Raw genomic sequence first — 26313 nt, 5'->3', positions numbered from 1 at the left:
ATAAATATATACCTGATGTTGTTAACCATGGTTTACTATCAACTGTTTTAAACATTCCAAAAAACCTTTGATTTACGCAGTTACCATCAGTAATTATTACCAACGTCTTACTATTTTCAATATTATTTATTGTATAGACAATTTGTTGACATTGAGCAAACTGAAATTCAGAGGAAAGATTTGCAACAGGTTGAGCTCTACATATAAATTCTGGACCTCCAAAAAGACATTTAATCATAAATAATAAAATTGTTTAAGCTAACTTTTCAGGGTAGTTTACTGCTTGACCAAACAAAGCACCTCTTTGGTAAAGTAATGAAGCTTTGACATAGACCTCATCAATTAGTAGTATGGAAGTTCTTATCAATGGATTTAAATTCATAAAAATACTATTTATGAAACTTAGGTCCTCCATTGAGCTTATTTTTGAAGTCAATCGTGTTAAAGTCCTTATGCTTGGCAACTTGTAGTCAATACACAAACAATCATATAAACTTCGTTGTAGTTGTAATTGATATTGTAGTTGTAGTTGTATAAATTGATATTTTTGTTGTAGTTGAGATAGTTCGACTTGCAAAGAGATACACAGCATTTCGAAGGCATTTTTAAGGCATTTAAAAAAACTAATCATTAGTTTGACAATATTATTACCTTAAAATGTTAACGCCTTGAAACTTACAACGTTATCGTCTTGAAGTTGCGCTATCTAATTTATAAACCAATCAAATTTTAAAGATTTATTAAAAAAGCGCGAACACAAACTTTCGTCTAATGTAAAAGATGAAAATGTAAACACAGTATTAGGAATTGGCCTTCAGATTAACAAATTTGTTGCGCGATGTCAAGGCCTGTTATTATAGAAGGCCGCGGTCACACAAAATATAATATTCTGAAACTAATAAACAAAAATCTAAATTTCTATAAGTAAATTTATTCTTTGATCATTGCCTTTATATCCTATCTTATTTTCATATCATAATCTATTATGGTATTATTTATATAACATATCACAACAATACTATTAAATTTGTTATGTTCAAATATCATATGAACATTCTCTAACATGTTCATATGATATTTGAATATAGTTCTTGAGTATATTATCTGCAAACAATTGACTGATGCAAGTTCAAATGTTGTCAAAAACCAAGCATGCATGCATGGGACACTGCAGTGTCCCACAAAGAAATGCTGGTTTGAAAGTCAAATTTTCTTTAATAAAAAAATATTAAAATAGGGGGGAGATAAGTTTCTGTAACTTTTTTTATGCTCCAAAACTTTTAACTTTGGATATAATAAGGTCCTTATGACTTAAGGGACTTACAAACTACATTGAGGAACAAAAACAGGATATTTACAGAAACTTTTCAATTTTTAATCTGGAGTACCACAGTAAAATTGGGAATAAAGTCGCTGGGTCCAGTATTCAAAGTAATATGATCTAAAGTAATATATAAATTAAATAAAATGCTTTAAAATGCACGCAGTTATACATATAACTCCTGATAGTTAACTATATGTATAACTAGTTATACATAAAATTTATTATATAAACTTATTTTTTAAGGTTATGCTTGAACAAATTAATACCAATTAATTCAAACTCAAGATTTAGTTCAAGTTCAAGTTCTTATTTGTTTATTGTTTTTTCACTATTTTATATTTATTTGTTCAAATTTGTTAACTTGTACTAATTCTTACTACAGTAAGAATATTTATCATTGTTGAACGTGATTTTATTAGTAACTTAATTTTACTTTCAACATATTTTCACAACACCCTTTACATTTTAAATGATGACAGCTTTTCTATTGATGTTAAATTTATTATGTTTCAATAACTCAGATTGAATTTTACTGAATTATTGTAAGCTTTGTAAGAATTTGTTGTATATCAAATGGTGTTGTAAATAAAGTAAAAATTATATATATATATATATATATATATATATATGTATGTATATATATATATATATATATATATATATATATATATATATATATATATATATATATATATATATATAATATATATATATATATATATATATATATATATATATATATATATATATATATATATATATATATATATATATATATATATATATATATACAGTGGCGGCCGGTGACAATAAACTTTGGTGGGGCCAGCAAATATTATCCAAAAAATATCGCAACGACTCACTTTCAGCGTAACTGATACTTAGGTGTTTATGAGGAATTTTTGGTCGCTAGCGTTTTTTGATTGGTTGAAAGAGTTAAGCGCTAGCATACTCTCATAATAAAGCATAAGTATTTAATGGCATTGAATCTTTTAAACCTACGTAAAAAGCAGCAAAAACTGACTGAAAACTGCCCTGATAGCGGTGCATTATGATTTGAACAGATTTTGATATTTCTTCTTTAGATTTTTTTTTTATTTTAACTTTATGGTAAAAACTTTTAGTTAGAAGTAAGTCATAAATATAAAAAAATACGATTAACACTATAACTTTCATAAAGTGATAATATATTTTGAAATAAAGAATGATGTTAAAAACAATGATTTAAGCATATTATTTATACAAATATTCTGCTCTTCTCTGTTTCATAAGAGAAAACATTTCAATTACTTTTTGATTGAACTGATCAATATCCTGTAAATAATCTTTATGTATTGATAGTACAGCTAATGCATTTAACCGATCTTGAACTGTGGAATTTCTCAAAAGTGTCTTAATTCTTTTTAAAGTACCAAAACACCGTTCAGCATCGGCTGTAGACACAGGTGTGACTAAAACAATCTCTATCAACTTCGATACTTCAGAAAATGTTTCAATCAAGTTATTTTCATGCATAAACTGGGATAGGGCATTAATGGTGCCAATATCACTAAAAACAGCATTTTCATATAAAACGGTTAGTTCGGACATCAACTTAACTTCACTCAGCATTGGATAGTTTGTTAGAATATTTTTTATATGGTTCCGAGGAAAATGTTGTCTATTAAATTTGAAATTTTTCGGATCCAAAATTGAAAATGATTTAAATATTTCAATGCTTCTAAACCTGTCGCTAATTTCGTAAATAACTTTATCACAAGCATCTTTAGCATCTTCTATTAGTAGTTCGATTGATGTGTTTCGTTTCATTCGGTTTTCATGCATTTTATCGCAATCGTTAAGAATCGATCCAGAAACATTATCAGTGATGCTATTTCGCACAAAATTTATAGATAACTCAAATTTTTCATAAGCCTCCTTGATTGTAATAGCGTTGCTGTTACTTGATTACAATATATTGTAAAGTACATCAATATGTTTTAAAATTGAATAAAAAAAAGATAAAAAAAAGTTGAACTCTAAATCTTCCAAACATTTTTTGAACCCAACAGATTGCCACACGCTTGTATCATCCCATCCTTCATCGTTTATAATTTTATTAAAACATTCCCCAATCTTTGTTTTGTTTTCTTTTATTTTTGAACGAAAATTCCATCGTGTTTCGCAAACTCTTGGTATCTGTATAAAAGTAATTTTGCGAAGTAAATCATTTCGTTTTGGCGAGGATGTAAAGAACACGCCAAATCCACTTAAAGTAGAAAAAAATGTTCTTACTCGCTTATTCGACGAACAAACTTTTTTCAAAACTAAATTCAATTGGTGTGCATAGCAGTGAACATAATGGGCATTTGGGTAAACTTCTTTCATTAGACTTTGGACTCCATTCCTTGATCCGCTCATAACTGCTGCACCATCATAAGCCTGTGCAATTAATTTTTCCTTCAGACCAAAACAATTTAATTCTTCTTTTAATACACTTGTAAGACCCATAGCAGTTCTATCCTGAACATCAATAAATGCTATAAATCTTTCAACTGGTTGATAGCCTTTAATATAACGCAAAATAATGACGAACTGAGAACGACAAGATACATCAGTTGTTTCATCTGCTTGCAAGGAAACAAATCTTGGTTTATCTATCTCACGTTTAATTTCTTCTATGTATACTTTATACATACATTCTAGAATCTCATTTTGGTTTGTTTTCGAAGTATTTTTTGTTATTTTTGAATCTTTAAGATGATCGCTAAACGCACTATCCAATGTAGCTGTGTATAAAACCATATCTAAAAATACCCCTCGATTATTTGAGTTAATAGTTTCGTCATGTCCTCTTAAGGGCAATTCGTGGACACCTTAAAAATTTATACAATCTATAACCCTCGATAATGTATGTCTGTTTTTGTCGACTAATTCATTATGTTTTTTTATGCTAAGACTGTATCCAGCATCAATTGTCGATAAAATGTTTGTCTTTCCGAGCATTTGAAACTGCAACGAATTACTTATATGTGTTTTACTGGATTCGTGTTTTTGTATTCGCTCAGAAAGATTTTTCATATCTTAACAGCCATTTTCTGCCCACAAGCTCCCGCCACCAAACAAAACACAATAAAAACAAAACAACGAATTTTTCTCATCACTAACACTTAACCATGATACACAAAATGTTCGTGTTTTTTTTACCATCAATTTGATTAAAGATATTAAAGATAAAAAATTAAAGAATTAAAGATAAAAACTTAATATCTGTTTGTAAGCATACATAAATATTTATATAGTTTTAGTTCTTTGACTTTAGCTTTATTCCTCCCCCCCCCCCCCCCACAAAAAAAAACATTTCAATAAAATACTCTGATTATTTTATTTCGATGGCAATGGTAAATGTCCAACATTTTTAAATAATCTAAACTTTGTATATTTTTTTAATTAGTGCCTTTTTGGAAGTAGCAATTATTGAAGCTATATTATGAAATGCAACAGTACCACCAGTGGTAGAGTTTTTGTGATCGAAAAAAAATCTTCTGTTGTTTGTACCTTTGTTGTATCGAACTAATAATAATATTGGCTAATTTTAATCTTTACTTGAAAATCCAGTCTTTAAAACTTGAGTTTAATGCTTATTATCATGGTTGATATTGGCTCTGGTTCAGCGTCAATCCAATTGACAACTTAAAAGATAGAATGACTAAACTGCCACCAAACAATGTAAACAATTTTCAATTGCTGATTCATTATGCCACAGAATATGATACATAAGCTATTTGGAAGAAATAAACTTTAGCAATCCCTCATTGAGAAAAGAACAAGAATTTCAAAAGTGCAGTAGCTCTTATTATATTTGTAGAAATGACTAAACTTTCTCGTGTCACAACATATAAACTTGCCAAACAATACACAAATCAAGATCATCATTAATATGGCTGAGCCACAATTTTTTTCTCTGTAAGAAAAAAAAAAAAAGCTTTAAAATTTTTAAAAATAAATAAAACAATATATGTCTGAAAAATGTAGTTCACTAACAAGTATTATAAAATGTACAAGATTGTTGATAATAAAAGAAATGCAGGACTTTTCTATGATATTTTAAAATCAATTTTCTAAACTATAAAATTTCCAATCTTATAATTTTTATTATTCCTGTTTATAATTATAGAATAAAATGACTTGTCCTAGAAAATCTAGTTTCTGAAAAAAATTAAAAACTAATTTCTTTTACCTAACTGTATCTCTTTAAATGTTTGTCAGACCAACATTTATACCAGTAATATATATATATATATATATATATATATATATATATATATATATATATATATAGTATTTAGGCTATGGGATCATGATGCCAGTAGATAGAGGGGCAGTGTGAGTTTAATAATAATTAACAATGGGAGGGAATGTTGAGACCAAAATAATGTCAATTAAAAAATTGAATTAAAAAAAAAAGTAAATTATTTTATTTAAAAAAAAGTAAAACAATTTATGCTAGCTATGAGCAGGTTTTAGAGGTATTTACACCAACAATGTGGTCTAAAAACTTTTTGCTTTTGTTGCTTAAAACAAAAGCAAGAAGTGTAGAGGATCATAGGAAAAACAATTTAAATTCAGAAATTAGCTTGCTTATCTGAAAGAAAAATTTTTTTTTTTTTTTTTTACTTTTAGTACTGTTGAGAATAAATGTATAATTGAACCAGAAAAAAATTGATGGTATATGCATTTTTTATATTATATTAACAATTCAGATATGCCATCATAATATGATAACAAAAACTGACATCATTTTCAATGGGAGATGGCAATAAATTGACTGAGTTTGATAAAGGGTAAAGGTGTTCAATAAACTGGGTCATCATCTGACATCATTATGCATAGATGATCCTATGATTTAGGTAAAATAAGTATTCAATTTGCCATATTTCTCTTTAGAAAGTGTAAGAAAAAAGCAGTGTTATGCTGAAAACCTACCTATTGAGCAAGCTTTGACCACCTATTTTATAAATTTGAGAGACAGAAGTGGAAGTGTGAATCGCAAAAGAACTAATAACAATGCTCTAAATTGATTTTAACTTTGTAGACTAACATTAATATAGTATTTAGAAATAATAAATGAAGTTTACATGATTTTTATAATTTGTATTTATTTCCATTAACTATCAGTTGTCAGTCTCTATTTTATAAAATGAATTAAAAAACTATTTATTTATAGTATAATATTAATACATAAATACTAGTTTCCTAATGCTATTATCATCACAATGTTAATAGTATTCGTTTTAAAGTGAAATTTTGTATCAATTTTATTGTTTTAATGTTGTATATATATATATATATATATATATATATATATATATATATATATATATATATATATATATATATATATATATATATATATATATATATATTATTTTTACTTTATTTAAAACACCATTTGATATACAACAAACCCCTACAAAGCTTACAATAATTCAGTTATGATACAATCTGAGTTATTGAAACATAATAAATTTAACATCAATAGTAAAGTAAAGCTGTCATCATTTAAAATGTAAAGGGTGTTGTCAAAATATGTTGAAAGTAAAATTAACAAATAAAATCACATTCAACAATGATAAACATCCTTACTGTTGTAAAAAATAGTACAAATAACAAATTTGAACAAATAAATATAAAATTAACAAAAACAATGAATAAATAAGAACTTTAACTTGAACTTTAACTAAATCTTAAATTTGAATTTATTGGTACTAATTTGTTCAAGCATAACCTTAAAAAATAAGTTTTTATAACAAATTATATGTATAACTATTTATACATATAGTTAACTATCAGGAGTTATATGTATAACTATATCAGGAGTTATATGTATAACTATATCAGGAGTTCTATGTATAACTATATGCATTTTAAAGTATACTATTTTATTTAAACATTAATTTAGATTATATTACTTTGAAAACTGGACCCAGAGGCTTCATTCCCAATAACACTGTGGTACTCCAGATTAAAAATTGAAAAGTTTCTGTTAATATCCTGTTTTTGTTCCTCAATGTAGTTTGTAAGTCCCTTAAGTCATAAGGACCTTATTATATCTAAAGTTAAAAGTTTTGAAGCATAAAAAAAGTTACAGAAACTTATCTCCCCCACCACCACCACCCTATTTTTTCTTTTTTTACAAAGAAAATTGGGAATTCTTTGACTTTCAAACCTGCATTTCTTTCTGGGACAGTGTAGTGTCCCATGCATGCATGCTTGGTTTTTGACAACATTTGAACTTTCATCAGTTAATTGTTTGCAGATAATATACTCAAGATCTATATTCAAATAACTATTATATTATCCTAATAATACGTCTATTTGCACAAATCTTGATCTTATTTCTATAATGAAAGATAAACATTATTCGTGGTTTTTACATACTTGCTTGCCATTCTCTATATTAATATAAAATATTTTCACACAATATAAACGTAACGCAATGCAATGTCAATTTAAAAATTTTTATTTAGTTTTTTTTAAAAAGTTTTTTTTTTAGTTTTCAGCGTTCAAATTAATTCCCATGCAAATCCCACATGAAACCCACGTGGGATTTCCCATGTGTGTAAATACCATATGGTTGCCGCATGTAACCCATGTGGGATTACCCACATGGGTTTAAGTTGACAAATTTCCATACGGATACCACATGGGAAAATCCGTCCCACGTAAATCCCATCAATCCCACACGGAACCCACGCGGAACCCATGTGGGACGCGGTTTTATTTTTCACTGGGATAGTGTACCCAAATATACCTTCAGCTATTCGTCCTGTTCCTCATTCGGCTGAACTCCCTGTTCCTGAACCTCCATCGGAAACCCCAAACACGGACAGTTCTGGTTCAGACGAGGATACTGATGACGATGATAGTTACGAGTTGCCAGAAGATACAGAGCGTAAACCCCACTTCATAACAGGATCTGACCTGAAAGATCTCGTTCGAGATTTGTATTTAACAAAGCAACAGAGTGAATTGCTGGCTTCACGTCTGTTGGCTGGTGATGCAAGAGTGTCGTCATTTAGAAAGCGATCACGAGAACTGCAGCAATACTTCTCTATGGATGAAGAACTTTGCTTCTGTAATGACATCAGCGGATTGTTTGATGATTTAGGAATCCAATACGATTCATCTATGTGGAATTTGTTAATTGACGCATCACTTTATAGTATCAAGGCAGTATTACTGCATACTGGAAATGTGCTGCCTTCCATTCCCATAGCACATTCGGTAACCCTGAGGGAAAGCTATGTGAATATATTACTTATTCTGGAAAGAATTAAATACAGAGATCACAGATGGTCCATATGTGCAGATTTGAAAGTTGTTGCTATACTAAATGGATTGCAGGCTGGTTTTACTAAGTACATGTGTTTCCTCTGCAAATGGGATAGCCGGATGAAATCAGAACATTATATGAGGAAATGTTGGCCACAACGAGAAACATTTGAGGTTGGTTCCCATAACGTCATTCATGAACCTCTTGTGAATATAGAGAAGATCATCTTGCCCAATCTTCACATCAAGCTTGGAATCATGAAACAGTTTGTAAAGGCGTTGATCACTACAAACCAGCATTTCAGTATTTGCAGACCAAATTTCCTAAAATCAGTGACGCCAAAATTAAAGAGGGCATTTTCGTGGGGCCCCAAATACGAGAACTGATGTTGGATGAAACGTTTTCGGGAACGATGGATCAATATGAACTTGCAGCATGGGATACATTCAAACGGGTGTGCCAGGGATTTCTTGGAAAACATATTGCATCAAATTACGCTGATTTGATAGACAGATTAATTGCATCCTATCAACAACTGGGTTGTAACATGTCGCTGAAGCTCCACTTTCTTCATTCCCATCTTTCCTTCTTCTCTGTCAATGGAGATGTATATGATGAAAATGGCGAGCGCTTTCATCAGAGTATTGCCACAATGGAAAGCAGATACAAAGGAAAGTGGAGCCCCGCCATGCTTGCAGATTACTGCTGGAATTTGTAGCGCGATGAACCCGATGCAGCATTCAAACGCCAGGCTAAATACAATTAAATACAAGTAAACAACTTCTATTAAAAGTGATAATAAACATGTTCATAGACTTATTCATATGTATAGAAAAATGCATTTTACGTTACATCTTTAAATCGTTATTACAAAAAAACTGTGACGTGCTACAGCATAATTGATTACATATTTGGAATCAGCACGTCTGAATTAAAAAAGATAACCTAATTTGGTTCTTGTTTTTTTTCAAAAAATTAAAAATTGTTGTACAGTGTTATTAAAGGACTGGAAAAAGAATTTAAACTATAATTTAATTTCAACTTTAACTTTTTTGTTTATTGCCTGTAAGGTATTATTCTTAAATTATTAGGTTTTTAAATAGCTAATTAGAAAAGAAAAGTTGACCTACTACTAAATATTGTCGTGCCCTAGGTTAGGTTCCCATTAGTTTAGAAACAATTTTAACTTATTTCTAAATTTAAAAAAATAAGTTAAAATTATTTCTAAATTAATGGGAATCTAACCTAGGGCATATATCGAGTTATAAAAAGCCTAAGACCTTTTCGTTACCACAGTGACTAATAAAATTAGAAAGTTATAAATAAGAATTTGAGAGATTACAACAAACACAACTTATTAATAAAAAGAAAATTACACCTAAGGTGGAAATCCCCTCAGATATATAAAAATACATGAAAAATTTAAAAAGTATTTTTTTTAAGCAAAGTTTATCATTGATTCACAATTTTAAAACTGAATTTAAACTTAATTTTACTATAGATCTTTTAGAAATATACCTTATTGAAACATAAACAGTTTGATTTTAATAAAGAAAAAATTTTTTGGGACATAGTGAAATACTTTATTTAGAGCAAATTGAAGTCATCCTTATAATAAAGTTAACAAAAACATAAAAAGTTTATTCTTAGAATAACAATAGAAGTATCAGGTAAAACAGCTAAGTTCAGCTCAAACAATTAACAAGAAAACTCTCAAAACTATAAACATATATTATATTAGTGTTTTTAAATCAAGTAAAGATTGTTAATTTATTACAAATTTAGCACTAAATGTTTAATCTTTTTATTTAGAATAAAAAATTAAATCCACGTAGCTAAACCAACTACTAAAAAGATTAAAAACTTAAACAATTGAAAAAAAAAAAAAAAGATTTAATTTTAATGCTCAAATAATGAGTGAAAGTATTTTAAAAATTGTAAACAAATCACAAAAAAAGTCACTTTATTGTGTTTCTATTTTTTTATAATGAAACATTTCTTATTATGTTTGAAATAATAATTTATGTAATTAATCTATGTATAAACTTACTTAACTCAATAAATAATTAGAAAGGTATATTATGACCTAGAATATACAAATAAGTGGTTTTTTAATTACATTTTTTCTGCTGCTGAGGGTAGGTAGTCATTTTTTATTTTCTCATATTTATAAAATCCTACTGCGCTTGTGTATAACAACTTTCCACTTTTTGTAAATCTAAGCGTCGGTGCCTAAATTTTTATTTTTTCCGAATTGTTTGGGACTTCAAATAAGAGGGGAAAAATCACTTAATTTGATTTTTGAAAGCGAAAGTAGGTATTAATAAAAATGTAAATCTTTTGCACTTCTATATATTATTGCCAAACTTAATAGTTTTATTGTTATTAATATTAATATTATTATTATTATTATTATTAGTATAGTAGTAGTAGTAGTAGTAGTATTAGTAGTAGTAGTAGTAGTAGTAGTAGTAGTAGTAGTAGTAGTAGTAGTAGTAGTAGTAGTAGTAGTAGTAGTACTAGTAGAGGAGCATGTTTGACACGAAACCCTTGGCAGCCATTGCAACCGAGGTAATGGCGAGAAAGAGTCGCAGCTTTGCTTTATAAGAAAACGTGAGCGAATGTGAAACTTATATCGTACGTACGTAAACTTCATATTGTGTAATGTTAAAACATATTTAAACATATATCAAGTTTTACAGTTTGACTTTCACTTATAAACTGCATTGCGTCAACCTCTTCTCAATTTTTGGTCTGCAGCATTTATTTACGTTATAAAAATTTTATATATAGTATTAAAATTTCGATGTCCGACGTGCCTGCATGGCCAAGTGATAAGCGCGCGTGGCTGCTGAACATATAACGTGGGTCAAGTCCTACCACCAGCGACTTTTTTTTAAACTTTTTTAAATTTTTCAAAATACAAAATACATGTGAAGTTTTATAAAGATTAGAAACAAACAAATCTAACCATATTTTACACTTTAACAAACGAAAAGATTTTTAAAAAGCTAAAATTCTAAAAACATTAAAAATATTAAAAAATTAAAAAAATATTTGTTGCGTATGTGTCATGATTGAGACACTTATGTTATTTTAGTTTTACATTTCAAATTTTTTTCCAGTTTTTATATTTTATATATAAACATATTGCATACTCATTTTTTGTGCAAGAAAAATGAGTATTCAACATGTTTATATATAAAGTATAAAATCTATAGAGCTGTAAAGTTGTTTTGTTTTGCAATAAAGCAAGTTGATGATTTGAACTTGCCACGCAGCGACCTTAACTTTTTAAAACACTTAGGGGGTTTGAAAAGTATGTTTCATGTTAGAACATAATTAAAAATTCTAATTTTATACTTAAATTGAACCATTTTATTTAATTAATTACTTTTAAAAATAATAAAAAGTTGAAGTTATTTAATAATGATACAATAAGGAAATTTAGAGTTTTCCGGCTATTTTACCATGCCCCGTTAAACAATCTAAACCGATCGTGCAACAACGACAGAGTTTAGATAACCGTATAAATAGTATTATACTCCATTATTTTTTGGCTTTATATACTTTTTGGCTAATCTCTTAACATTTTAATCTTAATTTTTAAATAAAGGATCGTTCATAAGTTACGCAACGATAAATTTTACAAATGAACAAAACAAAAAAGATCAAAAGTTTCTCTCGCAGAGTCTTAAATAAAAAATATGTTAAATACATTAAATAAAAAATTTAAATAGTTCAATTAGTTTAATGAAAATCGCCATCTAAAAGAACTGGAGATCTCCTTCTTTTTTAAAAATAAATTTAGCGTTGCATAATTTATGGACGATCCCTTAGCGTTTTATGGTCTAAAGTTTTTTAATGGCCTAAGATCTTCTTAGTTCTCCTATTTGGATAGCGTTGCATACAAACGACTGTAAGTGTAAACGTCATTAGCATATGTTGAGTTTACAGGCAGTATACGGAACGATCGGGTATAATAAATTTACAAAGTTGAGAAAACTTTTGAATTTCATTTTAACAATTAGAAATCTTTTTTGGTATATTAATTTTTTTAGCTACAAATATTGCTATATTTATTATAGATATATACTTTTATAAAATTTTTCTAGAAATATTGCTATAAATACAGAAAGATTGCAAATTTCAATCTTGCTTTATTTTTCTTTAACTCTCCAAAACGACACTGATGACAGCGCACTAAACCACTGAGCTATAAACGGTAGGCGGTTAAGAGAAAAACAAATACTGAAAGGGTGCACATGTTAATTTTTTTGCTCTTGAAGCAATTTTTTAAATGAGTTATTTTACGTATAAAAATATTATAATAAACAAATAATAGGTACAGAAATGATCGGTGTGGAATAAATAAGTGCAGAAAAAGTAGATTTGATAAAGACCCGTTATTTTAAGGGTCCGGAAAGCTAATATATATATATATATATATATATATATATATATATATATATATATATATATATATATATATATATATATATATATATATATATATATAAAGAAAAAAGTATGGAAAAGGTCAGTGTGGAATAGAATTGGAAAGAGCCGTATTTTTACGAGTCAGATCAGCTAGTTATATTTTAATATTCAAACAGAAATTGGATTTTCCAATCATTTAGATCAACATGCTCAGGAAAGGATAAGTCACTGGCTTATCTTTTCAGAGCAAGACTACTGACTTAAGGAGTATTTTTGCTCTAGAAGGGAATACTGACTTCTTTTGAGTTATCTCTCAGCATTTTACAGTTAAAAATCTGCTCCTATTATTCAATCATTATTATTTTTATCTAAATGTTTTATAAATTGTACTTCACTGTCAATTATTGATGCTGTCTTTGCACTATGTTGATAGTTTTATCTATTATTTAATAATAAATCACCATAATCTATTACTCCTAGGCATCATTGCAACTGTCTTTGCATTACTTTTTTTCTTTTATTTCGTTTCATCTTTCATCAATTATAAAAGAATTCATATATTTTACGTAAATGTGAGAAAATGTTTAAACTCATTATAGTGTTTAATAAACACTATAATGAGTTTAAACATTTTCTCACATTTACGTAAAATATATGAATTTTTTTATAATTCATATGTTTTACGAAGGATAAATTTAAATTTTTATTTTATTGATAAACAATGTATAATCATTATTTTTGCAGTGGAAGATGTGTTGAATTGACTGTATAAAATATACTTTTCCATTACTATTGTATTTATACTTAAAAAAAGACTACAAAAGTACAAGTTCATGGGAGAACATACACATTAATGTGAGCAGGTAATGGATTTATTCAGCGATACCAAAGGAAGTTTATCAAATACAAATCTAATAAATCTTCTAAATTAAGTTCAAAAAAGAATCTAACTTTTAGAATCTAATCTTCTAAATTAAGTTCAAAAAAGAATCAAACTTTGAATTACTATTTCCGAGTTGATAATTAAATTGTAAAAAATATATACAAAACTTTAGGCTAGTTACTGTCTCAAATTGTCAAATCAGTGCTGTTTTCAAATTATTAAAAAGTTATTAATTTTTTAATCATTTGAAAACAGTAATGAGGGAGGGGAAATATCCCTTCTACTTAGACAATGAATTTAATACTGATTCATCTCTTAATGTAGTAAAATTTGTTTTTACACAACTTTCTTGCATTTTAAATAACATGGAAAATATTTATACAGATATAACATTTTTGATATAAGAGTAAAGAAACACGCATTTTTGGACAGCAAAGATGGTGTTGCAGCTTCCCTTCTGGTCTAATGGTTATTCCAAGAAAAATATAATGTTTGTTTTTCATATTAGTTTCACTAGTTTTAGTAAACATACAAGTATTTATAAGAATTAAGCAGTTTTTTTAATTGGGTGTCTTGAATCTCTGATATTTGCTGGGGGTCTGAAATAAAGTACTAACAACTTTTTTATATGTAAGTTACAAATTTAAAATAAAAGTCTTTTAAGGAAAATATATATTTTTAAATGATAATATGGTAATCTGTGGCCCCCGTGGATACTGCATTTAGATAAAATTAGACAAATTTATAACAAGTAATGTAAGACAGGCCATTTTAATAGTATAAAACATTCTAGAAGTTAATCAAATGAAAAATTTCATCTCACAAACCTAATACAGATGAGCTCAAAGGAAAACTTCTGTCAAATGTAATTAATGAAAATTGCAACTTTTGCAAAAGTAATGTAAAGGTGCAATGCATTGCAAAAGTAATGTAAAAATGCAAATTGCATTTCTGTCAAATGTAATGTGATGAAAAATGCTAATGTAATGAAAAACAAAGGTCAGTGATTTTTGAAATGTTTTAAATTAGTTCTAACTAGAGCTACTACTACTACCATCTTTCTATCTAATCTATCTATCTAATCTATCTATCTAACCTATCTATCTAATCTATCTATCTAATCTATCTATCTAATCTATCTATCTAATCTATCTATCTAATCTATCTATCTTATCTATCTATCTATCTATCTATCTAATCTATCTATCTAATCTATCTATCTAATCTATCTATCTAATCTATCTATCTAATCTATCTATCTAATCTATCTATCTAATCTATCTATCTAATCTATCTATCTAATCTATCTATCTAATCTATCTATCTAATCTATCTATCTAATCTATCTATCTAATCTATCTATCTAATCTATCTATCTAATCTATCTATCTAATCTATCTATCAAACCTATCTATCAAATCTATCTATCAAACCTATCTATCAAATCTATCTATCTAATCTATCTATCTAATCTATCTATCTATTTATCTATCTATTTATCTATCTATTTATCTATCTATTTATCTATCTATTTATCTATCTATTTGTTTATCTATTTATTTATCTATTTATCTATCTATTTATTTATCTATTTATTTATCTATTTATATGTCTATCTATATATTTATCCATCTATCTATTTATGTAACTAATCAATCAACATTTTTTTCATCAACAACAACAACAAGATATTTATTTTCCTCAAAATTTACAATCATTTAATTACAATAATATAATAGTAATAATATAATAATGATAATAATAATAATAATATTAATAATAATAATAATAATAATAATAATAAAAAGAATAAGAATATGTATAAAATTATAAATAATAATATCGAAATGTAATTATTAAGAATAAATATAATTAATTGATTGAGAAAGGAGTCACTCATGCAGAATCCTAATCAATGGAGTGACACCAAATAATTATATTATATATATCAATTTAAAAAAATAATAATAATAACAATAATAACTTTATTAAGAGAGCAAAAGTAACAGCAAAAATAATTGTATTTATAACAATTGTAATAATAATAGTAATAATAAAAACAGCAGTAATGAAAGTAACAAATTTTTTTTAGAATTTGTTTCAATCTATATTGTTTAAATAATGAAAAAAATATAAATTAATTTGAAGTTTTAATTTTTCAAAGTCATTCATTGCACACAAGACTTCAATTCCATTCACTGATGTGTAATTGAATACTTAACATAGCTCAAAGTTTTATAGGGAGGTACATTTAGTTTTCCATTATTGATGTTTCTAGTTAAATGTGAATGTATAAATCCATTTTCAGTGAAGAAGGTTGTAATATAGAAAGGTAAATTAAGGGAGTCAAAAACAAAAAGACGATTAGCAAATTTAACTAGAACTGACAATGTAGGAATTTTTTTAAAGGAGCTTGAAGTTTCGTATTATGGAGTTGAAAGTTAATTATTTGGATTGATTGGTGCTGAGCTGAAAATGGTTCATACAGGACACAATGTAATACATGACTAATTCATAAGTTTATTTAATTTAATACAATTTTATTTAGTTTATCCATTTATAATTTAATCATATAAAGTAAAAAGTTTTCCATTGACAAATCAAAAAATTTTTTTCACTTTTGGCAAATAAGAATAAAAGACACAGCAAAGCATTTACAAGTTTCTTGACATTTCAAAATTTTAATTTTGCGTAAATACATAAAAAATGAGTAGCATAAAAAATAAGTAAATATGAATATAAAAAAAAATGAATGAAATCTTCTTTATATGTTGATGAAACAAATAATAATTTCCTAGTATATGTTGGGCTTCAAGCCCTGGCCTAGTCTAGTCTAGAACATAGTCTAGTCAGACTAGAAAACGGCTTTGGTCCCCTGATATTCTGCGCCCCTTATATAGAATGTTTCCAAATTTTAAAATCTTATTTTTCAATTTAAATAAAATTTAGATAAGTTTTATTGTAAAATAATCAATAATGCAAACAACTATTAAGGCCACGCGGTTAAGGTTTTTTTCGGTTCGGTTTTTTTCGATTCGATTTTAAACTTAAACCCATCGGTTCGGTTTTTTTCCGGTTCGGTTTAAAACAAAATTCGGTTCGGTTTGGTTCGGTTCGATTAAAAACAAAATATGGTTTTAAAGATAATTATTTATATATATACTTTACAACTTTATAATATAATTTTTTTAAAAATACCCAATTATAAATTAATTTTTATTTTTTTAATGTTTTCTTTTATGTAAACAATTTTCTCGACATTTTCAATGGCCAATGTGGTTCTTCTGGCGGTTACGACATTACCGGCAGTTGAAAAAACTCTCTCTGATGTTGCAGAAGTTGCTGTTATACATAGGTATTTTCGTGCATAATCAGATAGAATTGGGTATTGTAACTTCATTATTTTCCACCATTCTAAAACATTTGTTTTTTCGTCTGCTGTTTCGGCTCCTAAATAATGCTCAATTTCTAAACTCAATTTAGTTGTCGTCGAAGCGCTGCGTGCTGAAATATCTTGTTTTAGTCTTTTTTTAAGCAACTCGTGGTGATTAACTTTAGTATTTGGATTGCTTTCATTGTCTATTTTACTACTTGTGATTGGAAGTTTTTCTTTTTTTTTTTGCTTTTTCCTGCGTCAATAATGCTTCTTTTATATCATCAATTTTTTTATATTCAATTAAATGCAGGCCTTTGTAACGCGGATCTAAAAAATTAGCATAACAATTAATCAGCTGCTCAGCATCATTGAGAGGATATCTTTCCTGTAGTTCACTTATCAGCATTTTTATAAAAATTCTTGTTGCTTTGTCTTTGTGATTTTGCTGGGCAAGTAGTTCTTGGTGCAAGGAATATAATTCAGGTATTACATCTTGGATTGTTGGTCTTTTATCAGCAGATAAACCTACTGAAATGTTGTAAATTTTTTCAAGAAACGGCATGCTGTATTCTAATGTCTTCCATTGATCATCTGAGGGGCATGACATTTCAAATTCTTCATTTGATTTTGCAAGTGTTTTGATCGCTTCTTTGAGTTGAAGGACTGACTTTATGCACATGTACTCAGAATTCCATCGTGTTGTACACGGAACAATCAATTTCTTGGCCTTAATTCCAAGTTCTTCGCATGCACCTTGAAGCTTAGCAGTAGAGAGATAACTTCTAAATCTGTGCAGTTTTTAATTGCTTTTGAAAGTTCGATTAAATTTTTAATTGCTTTAAGAATAACTAGCTGGATTGTGTGATCGTTGCAGCGCAACTCTGAGTTAATTTCATCACTTTCTTTAGCAGCTAAAACAATGTTGCTGCCATTGTCATTAACGCAGGCTCTGTGCACTTCTTCGTTTAAGTTCAAATTAGCAATAAAAGTATCCAGGTTTACTGCGATTGCTACCCCAGTGTGTCTACCAGTAAATGGTGTGCAAGCAATGAGAAAACTCAATAAATTAAAATCTGAATTAATGTAGTGAATTGTAAGACTCATGAAGGAATCATTGTTTCGACTTGTCCAGAGATCTGTTGTAAAACTAACTCCAGTCACATTTGGAAAATCTTTGACAAATTCTAGTTGTAACCCTTCCTTAACTTTGTCATACAACGTTGGAAGTTTATGACGTCTAAATGTTGATGCAGATTTGACAGTAAATTTATTATTTACTTCATCGATAAATTCTTGAGCTCCTTTATTATCCAAAACTTCAAAAGGTAGACCTAGAGTGCAGACAAACTTTGTTAAATCTAAGTCAAACTTTAATTGCTTTGGATCATTTAACCCATATTTTTGATTTTTTAATATACTACTTTCAACTGTTGTTGTTTTGTCGTCTTTTTTTATATCAAACTTTCGTTTATTAGGTGCCTCTATGGTTTTTAAAAGATGTTCCTTCCAAGATGTTTCATGTTTGGTTTTAACATGGCTGGTTATTGTTGAAGTACAGCCACAGTTTATTTTGTAAGATTTAAAGCAAATTTTACCTTTAGCATCAAATTTATTCAGCTTTTCAAAGAATTGCCAAATACTACTTTCTTTCGGCATCTTCAATTTCAATAAAGTATAAATTGCTTGTATGACCGAACTAAAAAAAAATTAAATAAAATAAACATATAAACATATTTGTTTTGGTCAAGTAACAGATAACTAAGTTGATAACAAGTAGTATAAGATTAGAAATTGTTAAAGTTAGATTAAAGACAAAGTAAATCACAAATTATATTTAAAGTATATTCACAAATAAATTTAATTGAAGGCTTATTCAAATTTAAAGTTTACAATTGTTTGTATGTTTGCCAAGCTATTATGAAAAATAAATATATGTTAAACAGTAAAACTTATTTGTTTTATTATTTATCTAAATTAAAAACGTTCTTATAATAAAAATATTAGACAATATATTTTAATTTTTAAGTAAAATAAAAAATTACAACAGTTTAGAAAAAAAGTTCAATTTACTCACATGTTACAGTACAATGGTATCAAAAACTGTTAATAGCCAATATTCTTCGTGGTCCGCAACATTTGATATAGTTTTGCGGCAACTGTTTACGACTATTTTGGAGTTATGTTTACAATCTCATCTTTTCGACTTATTTTTTTTCTGTGGTTTAATAATACTAAACTTTCATAAATAAAGGATATTAAAAAAATATAAAATTAAGTTTTATAATTTTTAAAATTTTTATATAGGTTTTTCAGCTTTTTTCGGTTTCGGTTCAGTTCGGTTGATTATTTAAAATATTTATATCGGTTCGGTTCGATTCGGTTTTTTTAGTTCGGTTTTAACCGAAAGAACGGTTCGGTTCGGTTAACCGCGTGGCCTTAACAACTATTCGTATTTTCTACTTCATTACTATATTTAACTTGAAATATTTCTGTACAATTTTTAATGTATAAGTTTTTTTATAGTTCAAAACAAAATAAAATATGTCATGCATTTTAATGTGAAGAAAAAGAAAAAGATTTTTTTCTATAAAAAAAAATTTATCTTATTTTGAAATAATTTAATAATAGTTTATCTCTAAACATACACAAAGTTTCTATTGTTTAATATAATAATTTTTCATAACTACAACTCAAATGTGTTGATTTGTGAATCTCAGAGAGTTTTTACTATCAGTTTGTTAATATTTGTTTAAATTTGTTTAACATATATTTCTGATGTTTAGTATAAAAACTGTTCATAACTACAATTAAACTAAGATGGCTTATGAATCTCAGAAAGTTCCAGAAGTAAATCGTACTTCAAACCTTTTGTCAGATGATGAAAATTCTTTAGTATTCAATCAAATAGGAAAAAGATGTGCTGTAAGTTAAATTAATTGGTCTTGAAATTTTAAATAAAATGGCAGGGCTTATGATAAAGTAGAAGCAATTGCTACATGCAAATAAAATATGCGCGCAAACAGAATTTTTAATAATTATGGGTAAAATTAACCATGCTTGTTAATTTTGTAACAAGAGTATAAAATTATGCTTATCTCAAGAATAAGGGAAGGAAAAAAGGATTAGTTGTCTACTTTATCTATAGAAGATTTTTATCTCAATTCTTATCTTTAATTAAATTAAAAATACTTCTGTTATTTAAAATATCAATAATCAAGCTCATGAATGCTTGTTGGCAGACATTTATAACTCCAAAAGCAAAAAAGTTTATTGTTAGCGTTGATCATGTAGTTAAATGTACATAATTTACCTACAGCATTAAGTATGTACTAAAAATATATTTAAAAGCTTTTCCATGATATAGGGAAGTTGTTATATAAGCTCGTAAAGGGTTAATAAAACAAGCTGCTTTGCATTTTCTTCATTGGATAATTTTTTAACAAACCACAAAGTTTAAAGGCACTTTTTGTTTAAAGGCAGTTTTTTACTTCTATATGATACGATAATGAGAACTCATCATATGAAACATGCTCAAAGAAATTAAAACAGATTCAAAGTTTTTAGAAAGCTATGTATCATGATGCATAATTAAATTTTACTAACGCTGATCTATTTGATAAAGCTAAAGACAAATGTAAACATTCTAATAATATATAATTCAATGTGATAAACTTAGATATGACTTTCATCAATATAAGTTAAGAACTATGCTTTTTGAAAAAAATTAGAAGAAATGCTATTCCCAACTTTTCTTTATCACAAGCCCTGAAAAGGAAATGTTTACTTTTTATCAAGTTATTAAAATTGATTTGAACATACAGTATCGGACAAAACGAGTGCAACCAAATAATGCTAATTTAGTTTCTTTATATAAAAGTGCTGCATTTTTTCAATTTAGAGAAATAACTATGTAACTGTTTAGAGTCAAAGTTCTTCAAGTTTTATTCATCACAAAGTTCATTATTTGTACACGAAAATTAATGAATTAATCAAAAGTATTAAAAAAAGTTGATTTCCTTCTGGACAAAACAAGTGCAACTCGACAAAATGTTGACCAAGCTGTATTTCGCTATCAATATTTCGTAGCGAATCCTTTGTTGTTGATCACAGCCTTGCATCTTCGAGGCATAGATTCGATCAGGTGATCAATGAATCTTTGTGGAATCGCTGCCCAGGCCTTTTGGATTTGTTCAAACAGTTGATCCTTATTACAAACACCTTCACGATTAATTCTGCGGTTGACGATCTCTCAAAGGTTCTCGATAGGGTTGAGATCCGGAGATTGCGGCGGCCAATCCATCACCGATAGGTGGTTGTCTTAAAACCACTGCTTGAATACTTTTGCAGTGTGTTTCGGATTGTTGTCTTGCTGAAAAACCCATTTTATTGGCATATTCCACTCAGCATGAGGTAACATAACATCTTCCAGGATATTTTTATACATGAAACGGTCCATTATTCCATCGTTTCGATGTATTAGACCTAGACCGTTAGCAAAAAAAACCCCCCAGACCATTACATTGCCTCCACCATGCTTCACGGTCTTATGGCAGTAACGTAAATCGAGGCGTTTTCCGGCCGGTCGACGTACACGGCAAATGCCATCGCTCCCAATGATGTTGAACTTCGATTCATCACTGAACAGGACAGTTAGCCATTTCTGCACATTCCAGTCAATATGAGATGTAGCAAACAGGAGTCTTTTCTTCTGGTTTTTTGGTGAAATCAGCGGTTTCATTGCAGGGCGTCGAGAAAACAATCCGGCTTCAACAGCACGTCGTCTGATTGTTCGTTCCGATACAGGCAGCTCTAATTGCTTTTGTATCTCAACTGATGATATCCAGAATCCTTCTTGACGGATCTGACGATCATAGAATCCTCTCTAGAAGTGGTGGAACGCGGTCTTCCACCTTTGCTATCTGCTGCCAACTTCCCCGTAGAACGATATTTGGAACATATTCTTGATACGGTCCATTTTTTCACGCGATATTTATCACAAATACTTTTTTGTGACATTCCACTTACGTAATCGCCAATAATTTTCTTTCTTAGTTCCAATCCAAGTCATAAAAATAATAAAAACAAATAATCACGCTTCTCAAAGCTTACCGTGTTACATTTACCTTGTGATGATACAATAATGCTCTGTGGAACACAACGTCTTGTTTGGATGTGGACTGTATAGATGTAATAAAAAACTTGTTGTATTTCACTTCTTGTATTGATGTTCTTCGATAAAACACTATGATAAAACTCACTTCGATAAACTGTCTTGATAATACTGACTGATTGACTTCCATATACTGACTGAATTACATGTCGATTTACATGTCTCTTATATAGTAAAGTGAACCTGTGTAAACCTGTTCTGGAAGATTCTAAATGCTTCTTTTCGATGCTTCTGGAAGCTTCTGGATGCTTCTGAATGTTTCTAGATATTTCTGGATATTTCTAGATGCTACTGGATGCTTCCAGATGCTTCTTCTGGAAACTTCTGGAAGCTTCTGCATGCTTCTGGAAACTTTTGGAATCTTTTGGATACTTCCTATAATTATTAAAAAACTTCCGTGACGTTGATACGGACCAGACTTAAGAAAATGAAACAAACCAAAAAAGTTGCACTTGTTTTGTCCGCTGCAAAATGGCACTTGTTAACAAAATTCTGCCTGTGTGCTGTCACCTGTCAGCTGATTGCTCATGCCATGGCATGCTATGACTCCAGACTCCTGAACTGTTTGCTGTGGTAGTATAGTTCGTTTCCTTTTTAAGACATGTAAAATTAGGAACACTTTTTAGCATTGTTCGATGTTGGTTGCAAATGTTTTGTCCAATACTGTATGTATTTTATAAAAAGTATTGTAGTTATAGTACTTTATATTATGAATTCTATCCTATTCAATTATATTGTAGGATAAATTAGGTTAATTTGATTAATTTAGATAAATATAACAATGTATTTAAACATTGTTTATATTTAAATATGTATTAATAAACTGCTAAAGGCCTATGCTACTAATTTTAGAGATTTTAAATTTATAAAAAACTTCAACACATGCAGAAAAAAAAACTGTGTTGCAAATAATACAAAAAGTAAAAAGTTTTTTTTTTGTTTTGTAAGTTTTTTGTTTTATTTTGTAAAGCTTTGAACATTGTAAGCTAATTCAATAACTTAAATATGTTTTATTTTGATTACTTTATTGTTATTAATATTTTTAAATATAATCATAACAGTTGTTTGTATTATAAGAGTTTATAGATAAATAATTTCTTTTTAACTTTTTTTTATTTTCTTTTTGTACTTTATATTTTAATTTAACTTTACTATAAGCTGAAATATTTTATGAAAAATTATGAACAAAAGTCAAGAACAAAAGTTTGATCAAATCGAGGCTGATCAAATCGAGGCTGATCAGTATTTTAAATAAATTGGTAATTTAAGTGTAATTAACAAAAACTAAGGAAAACTTGTGAAAATTTTGGTTTGTATCAATACTTAAAAAAGTTGGTTTGTGTCACTACTTATATATATACTCTTGCTTGGTCGTCTGATAGATGGATTATCATCTCAAGTTAGAACAATGTCAAAATAGAAAATTTTTTCTTAAGTGGAAATATAGAATGATCAGTCACAGCCTGAAAATCTGGGAAAGAATAGTGAAAGCTCGACTTAGAAAAAAAGTAGAGATCTGTGAGCAGCAGTATGGTTTCATGCCAGCTAAGTGCACCACAGATGCTATGTTTGCTCTGAGAGTGTTAATGGAGAAGTATAGGGAAGGACAGAAGGAGTTAAATTGTGTGTTTGTGGACTTAAAGAAAGCTTATGATAGAGTTCCGAGACAGGAACTGTGGTATTGTATGAGGAGGTCAGGAGTAGCGGAAAGGTATTTGAGGGTGCTGCAGGATATGCATGAGAACAATGTTACAGCAGTGAGATGTGCAGTAGGAATGACAGACAGGTTTAAAATGGAGGTAGGACTACATCAGGGATCAGCCCTGAGTCCCTTTCTGTTTGCAATTGTCATGGACAGACTGACGGACGAAGTAAAACAGGAGTCCCCTTGGACTATGATGTTTGCTGATGACATTGTGATCTGTAGTGTGAGTAGGAACAAGTGGAGATAAACTTGAAAAGATGGAGGTATGCTTTGGAAAGCAGGGGAATGAAAGTGAGCAGGAGTAAAACAGAGTACATGTGTGTGAATGAGAGGGCAGACGGTGGACAGGTCCAGTTTCAAGGAGTTGATTTGGTGAAGGTTGACGAGTGTACCTACTTAGGATCAAGGGTACAGAGTAATGGAGGAAGTAAAAGTGAGGTAAAGAAGAGATCGCACGCAGGGTGGTGTGGATGGCACAAAGTGTCCAGTGTGATCTGTGATAGAAGGGTGTCGGCTAGAATGAAGGGTAAGATCTATAGGACAGTAGTGAGACCTGGTATGTTGTATGGACTGGAGACAGTGGCACTGACAAAGAGACAAGTTAGGGAGATAAAAGTGTCTGAGATAAAGATGTTAAGATTCTCATTTGGAGTGACGAAGAAGGATAGGATCAGAAATGAGTTTATTAGAGGATTAGCACATGTAGCATGTTTTGGAGATAAAGTTAGAGAATCGAGATTGAGATGGTTTGGACATGTACAGAGGAGACAGAAGAGCTATATTGGCAGGAAGGTTTTGGGGATGGAACTTCCAGGTAAGAGGATGAGAGGTAGACCTAAGAGGAGGTTTATGGATACAGTGGTGGAGGATATGAGAGTGGCTGGTGTGTCAGTGAACGACACTCATGACAGGGCTAGACGGAAGAGTTTGATCCGCTGTAGCGACCTCTAAACGGGAAATGCCGAAAGAAAAAGAATATGAAGAAGATTAAGTAGTGATACAAATGATTTTATTATTGCTCAAAGTACATGTGACAGATTCAAGTCTCAACTTTTACGCATAACTGATTGTGCATCAATTAAAAAAACAGCCATTTAGGTAAATGCCTTTATAGACCTTAAGGAAATATACAACAAAGAAATATTTGCTGTGGTAACATAATGAAAATAAGATAAAAAAAATGTGGGTTTTGATCAAAAAAACTCATCTAAATCTTTTAACATATGGCTGTTCTGCTCATTGTTAAAATCTTTTAGAAAAGGAAGTAACACGCTCCCCAGGAAAAAAAATTATATCAAATTGATAAATACATACGTACAAAACATACATAAAAAACTACCCAATTTATGTAGAATTTGTAGATAGTTATAATATACCTATCAAAATTATTGAAAATAGAAAATTATTGAAAATTGAGCAATATTAAGACAAGCTAACTGTCTTCAAACCCAACTCAAAATATTTGGTGTTGTTTTTGATCAGTCCGTAATGTTTACAACCATTGATTTTGCTTGAATTAAAAGATTGATTTTCCTTAAACTAAAGGATTGTGATTCGTTTTCTACAAGGATGCTGTGTGATCAAATATATCGGAAATGTTGCGCAGTGATTGGTGGTCAATCACTTATAAGAAAATGAGAAATCAGTCCAGAAAATTGTCTGAAGTGTTTTGCAAATTTATTTCTAAATATCAAGCATGCCCTGTTAGCTCAGGATTAATGGAAAAAATATTTTCATTGTTTGGAATTATCTACTAAAAAGTTAGGAATAAGTTAGGATGCGAAAAAGCAAAAGAGTTTTCCCAAATCAATAGACGGTGTCACAAATAGATACTAAATTTTGTAAGAAAGTATGTAAAAAATATAATCATTTTTTTCAAAAGTGTTTTTATTCTAAAAAATCTTATTGAATGAATCTTTTTAACTTCTTTGGTTTCCCAAAATACTATTGTGAAAAAGTATTTTAATATAAATAATAATGTGTTTAAATTAATTTTTTTTCCTTATTAGCTAGGTAATTATTTATAATAATATCCTTATGTTTTCAGAAATGTTGGTTACAATAGTTCATAAAATTTTAAAATATCTAAAAAAAAATTCA

At 28.8% G+C, this 26313-nt stretch overlaps 2 protein-coding genes across 2 annotated transcripts in view; one reads left to right on the top strand and one right to left on the bottom strand.

The window, feature by feature from the left end:
• Positions 1 to 26313, top strand: part of LOC136087480 (uncharacterized) — a 203070-nt gene that overhangs the window by 64507 nt on the left and 112250 nt on the right. The window contains exon 2 of the mRNA XM_065810319.1: positions 20122 to 20260. Coding sequence (XP_065666391.1) covers positions 20156 to 20260 — 105 coding nt within the window. The 5' untranslated portion in view covers positions 20122 to 20155. The remainder of the gene's footprint in view (positions 1 to 20121; positions 20261 to 26313) is intronic.
• Positions 2558 to 4384, bottom strand: LOC136086888 (SCAN domain-containing protein 3-like). Its single transcript, XM_065809385.1, has 3 exons — positions 4264 to 4384; positions 3369 to 4179; positions 2558 to 3266 (listed from the first exon to the last, which is right to left on the bottom strand). The coding sequence occupies exons 1-3, from the start codon at positions 4382 to 4384 to the stop codon at positions 2558 to 2560; spliced, it is 1641 nt and encodes a 546-aa protein (XP_065665457.1).

This window comes from Hydra vulgaris, chromosome 11, assembly GCF_038396675.1.
Source record: "Hydra vulgaris chromosome 11, alternate assembly HydraT2T_AEP".
Classification (NCBI taxonomy): Eukaryota; Metazoa; Cnidaria; class Hydrozoa; order Anthoathecata; family Hydridae; genus Hydra; species Hydra vulgaris.
Note: the sequence above shows the minus strand (reverse complement) of the source record. Positions and strands in the feature narration are given on the sequence as shown.